The following is a 10,844-nucleotide window of genomic DNA, read 5'->3' as shown; positions in this document are numbered from 1 at the left end:
TAATAACTGAAGTAGTAGAATTCTTCTGCACTCTGGCTGGATCCATCTACAGTTATCAGGAAATTATGCAATTTTTGCCCAGCTGAACTAGGATATTGCAAATGATGTGACTTTATTGGCTCTGGATTATTGTTGTAACGCACATCCCTCACACATCTTTATGTAGAAATTAATATTATTACCAATATTTAGCCACCATGCATATATACAGACAAAGGATTTGGTTTACTTAACAGTCAACATATAATTCTGCCAACACCTGTAGAGCTAGGGAGGAACAACTATTTTTGCTCCCTTCAGTATGTTTCTTTATGGGGAACTCTGAACATGCAACTACAAAAAGTTTATATTTGGCCTGATTTAACAAAGCATCTTTACCAGATATTAGATTCTGCAGTGGGCCTTTTCTTGTATTTGAAATGCAGTCTTCAAATAAATTTTGGAAAATACACTACACTGATCTAATATGGCTAACATGTCTTGGACATGTAGAAAAAAGTATGAAAGTGAGGGAATATCTTCACTGAGCAAGAGATGCATTTGATCAGTTTCAATTTTATATAACTGAAACTGGTCTAATACATCTCTTGCACTGTGAAGATATTCATTCTCATTCATAGCTCATTCTCCATTTATCACACTAAATGTTGTTCATAGCTTGGATGTTGGGCAGAGCATGCTGATCTATATGTAGGTTTGGATTTACAGTAAGCTTGTAATCCCCATTTAATATCCCCCCCCCTTTACTTTACCACTAGTACTAAAGGTGTACCCCAGGCTGAATATGTTACCTTCTCCCATAATCCTCCTTCTCCTAGCCTCTGGATCTCTAAATCTCCTAATCCACTGCTGCTCTCAACACATATGATTCCTGATTACTTCTGTTTAGTGTGTGTGTGTGTGTGTGTGTGTGTGTGTGTGTGGTGTGTGTGTGTGTGTGGTGTGTGTGTGGTGTGTGTGTGTGTGTGTGTGTGTGTGTGTGTGTGTGTGTGTGTGTGTGTGTGTGTGTGTGTGTGTGTGTGTGTGTATCCATGCAAGTGCATAATCTTTTTCTGTAAATACTGTTGAATATTGTTTATAGACCGAGAAACATGTATAGGAATTAATATTAATTACATTAAAATTTTGACATCCTTTTCCTGTAAGAGATATCTTTGTAAAATAATATTTAAGAAAGTTCTGAACTCAAACTGAAACTTGTTATTCTAGGGCCTGGAATGAAGCTGTTACTGCAGGTGATGGTAGACCAGCTCAGAGAGGTGGTTTAGAGGGCTACCCAGACTTGGAATCAGACCTCTTCTGGCAGAAGACTGAAGAACAATGCCAATATATAGCTAAAGTTGTGCAAAATGTTATGCTTACACTGTGTCCAAATTACCTGGCCAATTACTTGTAATTTTCATACATAAAAAGTGCTTAGGCTGTGAGAAGACTCCATATTTTACAGTTAAAGAAAAAAAAAGTTGAGTTTATTGTTTAGTAATTGAAAATATGGAATATCTAGTTGTTCAGGATTTAATAAACTTTGCAATTGTTGCAGATGCTTTGTTTTCAATAATTTGAGGGAATATGCTTCTTCTCTGTTAGTATTTGAAAGGTAATTCTAAATCATCATAGTTGTCCCATAAACTATATAATCATTTCATCATTCTATAAGAGTGCTAAATTCCTGTACTCATCTCAGAAGTGGGTAAAAGGTCAAGTCAAGCATCTTTGTGCCACAAAACACTAGGTGTTGCATCCAGAATAATATGCTGAAGTCAAGAGTTATCCTAAATATAATTTTGTGTAATGCAGAATTTTGTGTTTTTTTTATTAATAATACATGATTAGAGCATCAGTTCCCTGAAAATAAAAGAAATTTAATTTTTCAATAAAATATTATCTTCTGATATTGCTGGTTAATGTTTTGAGCTCCTTGAACAGTGGTTCCCTAAGTGAGTTATACATAACCATAGAGACTGGGATTAAGGAATTTTTTAGAGTATGGTGAGGGGCATAGGTGGTAATAGTCCTGATGGTAGTGATGACCCTGGTGTGGTTGATAAAGATTTGTGAAAGGGTGGATGGGGCTGTTGGGGGTACTGATGGCTGTGGTGGCATAACACAGAAGCATAGGAAAACTTACATGGCTTACATGGTAGGTAAAGCACAGGCTCAAGTAATATGTATTTGAAGTTTTGTAAATACTATTCTAGAGCGCTACCTGGTATTCTCAATTGAGTTCAACTGAAATGGTTAATGGAAGAAATAAATGTGCTAGACATTAAAGTCATATAGCACTATAGTATTGTGGCAAAAAGGGTAGAAATGAGTTACTGATTAGGATAAAATGTGTTTCATGTTGAAGGTTGTAGGGCGCTGTAAAACAGAATGGTAGTGAAAAGGGTATAAGGGGAGGGAGCAAGTGGAGTATGGCAGGGATTTGAAAAGCGGTTGGGGTTAAATATATACGGTGATTAGATCAAACCGAGAGTAACACTATGAGGAAAACTGCAAGAGCCATTATGAAACAATCAATGGTTAATACAGGTAACAATGGTAGGTGGAGAAGTAGGAGAATGGTCAATGGTTAGAAGAAATTAATGTGCGAAGATATAAATGGTCATATAGTATTATATTAAAGTATTGTGCCAAAAGGGGTGGAAATATTGTTAACAATTGGGACAAGATGTGTTAGATGTCAAGGGTTGTAGAATGCTGTAGGATAGAATAGCAGATGAAAAGGATACAGTGGGGATTTGTAAAAGGGGATAGGGTTAAAGGTATAGGGTGATCAGATCAAAGAGCATGTCTGAAGAAGGGAGAGTAACAATGAAAAAGAGCCATTATAAAACAATCAAAGGGTAATACTGTTAGAAATGGTAGTTGTAGAAGGAGAATCCAGAGAATGAAATAAGGGATTAGGGGAAGGAGGTGAACCAATGTAAACTTCATGTCCACAGAAGCTAATCTTGGCAAAAGTGGTGTAAGACATGTTGGTCTCTTGGAGGAATAGTGCAGCACTGGACTGTCACTGCATCATAGTTGATGAGGCAAGTCGTTTTCACAGTTCGGGATGGTATAGAGAGAGGTAATACTGAGGAAGGACAATAAGGATGAAGAGTTATAATGAGGGTTGGGGTAGACACTGAAGAAGACTGCAGTAGATGGAGAGGATGTTAAGAGAGGGGAAGGGGTGTATTCTGAAGGTTGAGCAATGACCTGTGTGGATGTTTTGGAATGGGTAGAGTTGATAATAAACATCAATGATGGGGTATTACAATCAGTGGTTGGAGCTGTGGTCAAATGAGAGGCAGGGGCCTGGAAACCAATGAAATCAAATTTAGATAGGCTAGTTGATGAAGGGGCCAGCCTTAATGCCCCTAATAAGGGTAAAAAATCTTCATTATTGGCCTTGGTGTGTCTGAAATAAATAGGGAGAAGAAACAGTCTACCCCTTATGGTCCCTATAAGGGGTAGGGGCTAGGTAATTAACCAAGGGAATACCGTGCCCATGGTTCCAGAGGCCGTTCATGACTAACACAAAGCCAGCCTTTCATCCTTTCAGCATGGCTCTCACAGGAAGTTTACAAAAGAAGAGGATGAAGAAAAGAAGAGAGAAGAAAGGGAGAGAAGAAAAGACCATGCAAAATTAGGTCAAAAATGAGGTCCAAGGTCGGGGTGATCCCCTACCTTGGGCCTCAGTCTCCCATGACAAGAAGTAAGGGATTAGTGAAGAGAGATTAACTAAAAGCAAAATGATCTTTCAAGAGCAAAAATAAGATCTCAAGACAAAAAATACAAAGAGAATAACATTTTTACCATATACTTCCAATTTAACACTTTTATAACAATTGAATATCTGTTACAATTTCAAGACCATCATTCATATGAGATAATTGTAAAGGGTAATGCATACCCAAATCCTCAATTAAATTAAATAAAAGTCATACCTTGTATATGTCAATCCATTAGAGGTTTGAATTACTAGCTTGGAAGGTTACATTACCTTCATTGTTAAATTCATCATTATTTGTCTTTTTATATCCAGGCACTTGTTCTCAGTATTTGCCTTTCCTTGAAATCGTAAAGAAATAATAACAGCTTTATAATAAAATCTTCAAAATTTATTGATCTATGTGATAACAACTTAATTTGAAAAAAAAAAAAAAAAAAAAAAAAAAATGTACAAACAATCACATCATTCATATTTTCTTTATGTATTGACATTTAAAGCATATATATTCTTCAGTGTTTCCACTTAACCTAGTCCTTTCAAAAAATTACAACCATAACTTTGACCTTGAACCAGATTTTATTGGTAGCTTGGCCAAGAAAGCCACTGCTATATCTATTTGCTAATTCACTCATGCATTATAAAACCTATACTTATGCTAATATAATATAATTTTCTAGTATGTAATAGTCATCAGACTAACCTTGGAAATCAAAATATAAAACTACTGATACTTTCCTTTCTACGTATTCAAGATACAAATAAAACAGGTGGTATAAACAAACAAAATCTGTAAAACGTAAGTACAATTTTTTTGGCTAGCACGTGATACAAGTACTTGAGGTCCCTTTTCTTCCTTTTTTAATTTGCAGTATCTAGATATACTGATACTCATATAATAGAAAAAAGGTGATAAAAAGACAGGTACATTTTTATAACCAAATTTCAAGTTTATATGCAGTTGTAAATTATGATTGGTTACTTAAGAGTGCTGCCTAAGTATGAGGCACCTTGGAAATTATTTGCTTCCTAAAATAAGCTATCATCTAAATATGGAAAATCAGCACTGCCACTCTCAAACTTCTGCACACCTGGTCCTACAACAAAGTTACTATACTGAGGCTGCAAGTGTATTATCTACTGCATAATTTGAAATGTAAAAAAAGTTCCCTTTATTCATATTTATTAATTTATCATATTTCAAGATGAAAACAGTTACCTGGTAATACTGCTGCTTAAAGGATAATTACAAGTTAAATATTGTGACAAATGACATTATCATTTTACAAAACGAACAAACTCGTTCTTTTTTTTTCCAAAAGCCTAACCCTGAGATTTCACGGAGAGTTAGAATCTTTTGGGTGTTTCTTTTTGGTGATTTTGGATTCCTTTCTTACACAACTAAAATGAAGTTTATATTACTGGGATTCACTGAAGGCTTAAACATAAAATTCTCTAAGAAACTAACAACAAACACTATAATTCATAGGATTAGCCTGACTAATTACCATACTTTTTTTTTAGCTTCAGTGAAGACTTAGCAAAAATAATAAATTTCTCTCATTCATCTGGAGCTCAAGCATTACTCTCCCTGAGGTTGTCCAGTCTGGCCTGTATATCATCATCAGCTGCATCTGCTACTGCAACAGACTGCTTGTGGCAGGAGTTGATTGCCAATGGTTCCGGCTGCTGATGGAAGGTCACTCAGACCTTCTGTCATCTGAAGGCCTAGTTCGTCCAGGACTTGGGATACAACAGCATCTCTGCAGGGGGAAAAAAACATTAACAAAAATTGCTTTGCATTTGACAAGTAATTGCTAACAGACGTTGAAAACAGTTACACTAGCTATTGACATCAAAGTAACCTTTTCCCATTCATCCCATCCATGCCACTGAGAAATGGCATTTCTAGTGGTAAAGAAACCACCTAAAATCCATTCAACAAAGATTACAATGCTTGGACTGTCTATTAAAAAATAATTACATCTCTTCTAGACACAAGTCCTTTCTGTGGTACTCTTTCTTTCACACCAACCCTCAGAAGATTTTACCTTTAAAACAAGGTACAGCTTTGCCTGTTCCAAGAATTACTGTAGCTCAAAGCAAAATAAACACAGGTTACCTGCTCAAATGGTAAACATGTGAATGAGATGGGCTTAAAATTGATCTTACTGCAAAATCTTGTGACACCACTATATGCTGTTCACAGCACTCCCAAGGGTTTCATCAGATTGTGAACCTTCTAATTTAGACTTTATATCATAACAGAGTATCTACTAACTGCAAATTGACCTTTTAAACATAATTATTTATCATTATCATTTAACTTGTTAATCAAATTAAATATGATGATGGTAAAACTCTGTAATAATAGAAATGAAAGGATACATCTCTTTGGAGAAATTTGAGCAACAGGAAACTGTGGAATAATATAAAATATTTCTACCATGAGAAGAATTAAAAAGGAGCTGCTTTGTGCAAATATGTATGCCATTCAGCAGCTTAGCACTACCTCTGACTGCCCAATGAAGATGAGGGTTATAATCAAGTTTTGTCCATGGCTGGATTCCAATCCACTGACATCAAGATTCCAGTTACTGTCTGTGACACATGTAACTATAGTTCAGAGTAAAATTATAAAAAATTACAAATATATTTTAGTACCTCTTTCCATTCTTCTTTCTGTAAGTGCTCAAAGAAAAAAGTATGCATATACAGAGAAAGAAAAATAAATTTGTACTTTCATATGGGACAGCTTGAAAACAGAATGGGTATAGAGCATCTTGTCAGTAATGGTGAGAGCACGGCATACATATTTCCTGTTATAATCCTAAGCACACAGATACAAAGAGGAAAAAAAATAACACAAAAAACATTCTCAACAGCACAAACTTACGTTTCCTCTTCATCGTCTTCATCACCCATGGCATCATCTATGACGTCATTCATCATTTCCTCCTTCATGTCCATAATCTCTGTCTGTTTTTCAAATTCTTGCATAATCTGCTGGATCTGTGGAAGCTTCAGTTGCCTGGAACAATGTAAAATATATTAGTTCATAAGCTGTAATAAAAAAATAAAAACTGACAGAAAATGCACGTTTCAGCAGAAAGACTTCACCATAAGAAAAAACTGACTATGTATAGCTAAATTCACGAATATTCATCTTAGAATGCAAACATCAGCCCATACCATAAATTCTAATCTCTAAGAATGGAGAGAAAAAATAATAAATAAATAAATAAATAAATACACAGCATCCACAAATGCTAAAAACTAAAAGCCTTAGAATAACTCCTTTCTTCTCTCCACTGAAGAAAGATAGTAATGTCAAAACAAGGTTCCACAAATGAACAGCTCACTTGTTCATGCTCATCATGGCCTTGGTAACCCCCTTCATAGCTCCTGCCATGGCGTTCTGACTCTTCAATGAAGTGATCTTGAGTGAAACTGCTTGAATCTGAGCCTTCATCATGATGAACTTCTTAGTGTAGCGACGTGTCCTCACCAAATCTTTTGCCATCACTTTAACTGCATCCTACAACAGACAAAGAAATTATTTTTTTCAAAATGTTAAAGACCAAAGCTGCTGTAAAATTAACTTTATTTCATACACGTATCTGATGAACAAATTAGATAATACAAAGTATTTTCCACAAAAATTTCTTAATCTCACTGTTTCTATGTATTTTCATAGGCTTAATAAGTATCTAATTTTCTTTGACTATTCATACTTTTCATTTACACAACTGAACAAAATCAGAGAAATAAAAAATAATCAATTAATGATGAAAGAAATAACACAACTTCAAATTATCTCACCATCTGACCCATCTTTGCATATTTTTTTATATCCGCAATGATCTTCTTTTCCTGCTGCTCCATCTTTGCTCTTTCTCGGTCCAAATCACGCATGGCTTTGTTTAATGCTCGCTGATTCTTCCTGAGCATCTCCTCAGGAGTCATCTTACGGCCAAACAACCAATCCATCCTTGATGTGCTGCAAAGTTTAAAAACTATTGATGACACAAAATAAATATAATATGAGATATATTCTAATCATAATGAAAGTAAACCATTCTTGTGTGTTTCATGTTGATACCAACTGTTCTCTAATCTTCGTGTGTACATGAAATAAAGCATAACCTAACAATAGCACTAGAAGGGAAGGTCAAGAAATCAAAAAATGACCAACAAAAGAAAGTATTTGGAGATGCCTTCAATCTATTAGTCAAATGCATAGACTATGAAACATCTTCTAAAACATATAAGACCTTGTAGTAGTAGTAGTAGTAGCAGTAGTAGTAGTAGTAGTAGTAGTAGTAGTAGTAGTAGTAGTAGTAGTAGTAGTAGTAGTAGTAGTAGTAGTAGTAGTAGTAGTAGGGAGAGAGAGAGAGAGAGAGAGAGAGAGAGAGAGAGAGAGAGAGAGAGAGAGAGAGAGGAGAGAGAGAGACAGAGAGAGACAGAGAGAGACAGAGAGAGACAGAGAGAGACAGAGACAGAGAGAGAGACAGAGAGAGAGACAGAGACAGAGACAGAGACAGAGAGAGAGGAAGGAAAGGAGTGGGATAAGGCGAGGAAAAAAGTGGGAGTGGGAGAGAGGGTAAGGAGAGACAGAGAGAGACAGAGAGAGACAGAGAGAGACAGAGAGAGACAGAGACAGAGAGAGAGACAGAGACAGAGACAGAGACAGAGACAGAGAGACAGGGACAGGGACAGGGACAGGGACAGGGACAGGGACAGGGACAGGGACAGGGACAGGGACAGGGACAGGGACAGGGACAGAGACAGGGGCAGGGGCAGGGAGAGAGGGAAAGAGAGAAAGGGAGTGGGATAAGGCGAGGAAAAAAGTGGGAGTGGGAGAGAGGGTAAGACGAGGGAAAGAGAGGAAGGGAGTTGGAGAGTGGGGTAAGGCAAGGAAAAAAATGGGAGTGGGAGAAAGAGGGAGGAAGAATGAGAGTGAGTCATGAAAGAAGGAGATGAAAAGCGAAAGAGAGAGAGGGTAATTACTCATAAATAATTACTAATCCTCTCACTAGCATTACATATTCATCAGCTCACTGGCTTGCTACAGTAAATTTCATCTACTAATGAGCCAGGCTTAGCAACCATATGCTAACACTTCATATTCAAATGTCATTCACTTGAATCTATCATAAAATTTCAATCACTTGCAACAAAATGTTCTTGTACTTTTTTGGGTACTTTTCACACACCCTAAAGTGATTGATATCATTCATGAAGAAGTATCTTCTGATGATCCATAAAATAAAAAGCATTCATTTGGGCAGATGCACAAAGTTTCGTGGTTGAGATATTAAAACAATATGTAACACAAATATAATCATGTCCTCTGTTTGATCTTGACAGCATGACCTATGCATGTAGCATGGACTAGTCTAAATTAGTTATTGGTGAGCTTTTCTTCACCCTAATACTGAGATATTTATATAATTTTTTTCCAGTCCATCAGAGTTGCTAAGTCAAGGCCATACTGCATATGAAGACTATGAACCAGTTTGGTAATACATTATAAAAATCTATATCACGTCGTACTTCAATACAAAGCAATAGGCAGTCCTGTATTAAATGACAAGTAATAAAGCTACATTCAAATTACATAATAAATACAGATGTGGCAAATATGGTGCAATAAGATCTGATCTCAATACATTGTACTGTGATCTTTTCTGGTAAACTTTACCTCTCCATCCTGAAAGTTCTGTTGACGAGAAAAATTATTATGAAATAAAGATGGTAAAACAAAGAAAGGGCCAAGCAAAACCATAAAAAATTATCTATGGTTCTGATCTACTTCAAACCATTCCAATAAGCGAGTGAACGTATGTACAGCTTTTCATTAATCTCTCATACTTGAGAATTTTTTAGAGTACTGACAATTCCAATCATCAGTAAGCAAATAAAACAGACACAGATTTTATAAGTACAATCCGTTACTAACTTTTTATTAGTGATATTCACTGGGCACACTAAGGCAGGGCAAATTGAATATGAAACTTTTGTAGAGGATTAAAAGTTGCAGTTATCTGTACAAGAAATAACCTGCAGTCACAAATGGTAATGGCTAAAGGGTATGCTCAGTCACAGCAATTTAGATTATTGAATAAATTTTGTAACATGGAGTTGGGTAGATTTTCTGGTAAAAAATATATAAATAAATAAATAAAATAAAATCTAAATTACAGTGGTAAAACTACAATGGTAAATCTTTACAGTACGTATGCATTCAAGTAACAAAATTGATTCAACAATCTAAGTTGCTGTGACTGGCCGTGCCATTGGGCACAGCCCAAGGGGAGGGTTGATGGGGAGCTCTGCCCCAACATCCCCCGTAAACATTATCTTCAAATTGGTATGCAGAGCAAGATAAAGCTGAAACTCAGGAGCACCGAGTGGACTTGGACTGTAAGTGGCATTTTCTGCAGTCTTTTAGTAGCCTCCGGGCTAGTACAGTGGTAACGTGTCGGCCTTTCATCCGAGGGGTCGGCGCGAGAAGTTGCAACTGTCGCCTAGAGGTTATTGCTGTGGCTTGCACCACGGTGGGTAAGAAACTAGGTTCAGCCGAGTCAGCACCAGCTGACACACATGAGCGAGTCGGCATTAGTCGACACAGGCGGGCTCCCCTCATGGGCATAGCCGGGGCAAGGCTAAGCTTCGCAAATTGGACTTATCCTTAATCTTTTAGTTATTTGTGGCATTTACCATTCATGTCTGCTGATTATTTCTTTTAATAGTGTTTGCAACCTTTTGTTCTCTACAAGAATATCAATTTCAATTTCCCATAGCTAACACTGATTTCCAAGTGAAATCAATGTTTTTCTGTAAGCTCTCATCGCGTTTCAAACGAATCTAGCACTCATTTCCTTCGCAAAGGAAGCACAGCTACAATATCAGCCCCAACAGCTGGGGAGGGCATGATAAGTATTAGGGAAATTGAGAGTAAAAGCAAATGATTGAAATAAAACTTTTAATAATTCAGTTATTGCAAAGCACATTCGTAGTAAACAGGGGGCTTTGAACTATTCCGGGGGGAGGGGAGGGGGGTTGCTGTCCCTCCTACCCCTGGTCTGCAAAGTCTTCGCCTCACATATTCTAGCAGGATAGA

At 36.7% G+C, this 10,844-nt stretch overlaps 1 protein-coding gene and 1 pseudogene across 1 annotated transcript; one reads left to right on the top strand and one right to left on the bottom strand.

Annotated features, from left to right (window-relative positions):
- LOC119595578 overlaps positions 1–1,396 on the top strand; it is an 8,437-nt pseudogene extending 7,041 nt beyond the window's left edge.
- Positions 1,397–5,097: 3,701 nt separating this feature from the next.
- LOC119595867 (charged multivesicular body protein 2a-like) lies at positions 5,098–9,436 on the bottom strand. The gene is given in 6 exon segments (XM_037945069.1): positions 5,098–5,387; positions 5,389–5,481; positions 6,615–6,749; positions 7,081–7,256; positions 7,541–7,718; positions 9,423–9,436. Coding segments are annotated over 6 exon segments (684 nt in total). The 5' UTR covers positions 9,431–9,436; the 3' UTR covers positions 5,098–5,293.
- Between the last annotated feature and the right edge of the window lie 1,408 nt (positions 9,437–10,844).

Source organism: Penaeus monodon, chromosome 36 (genome assembly GCF_015228065.2).
Source record: "Penaeus monodon isolate SGIC_2016 chromosome 36, NSTDA_Pmon_1, whole genome shotgun sequence".
Taxonomy (NCBI): Eukaryota; Metazoa; Arthropoda; class Malacostraca; order Decapoda; family Penaeidae; genus Penaeus; species Penaeus monodon.
Note: the sequence above shows the minus strand (reverse complement) of the source record. Positions and strands in the feature narration are given on the sequence as shown.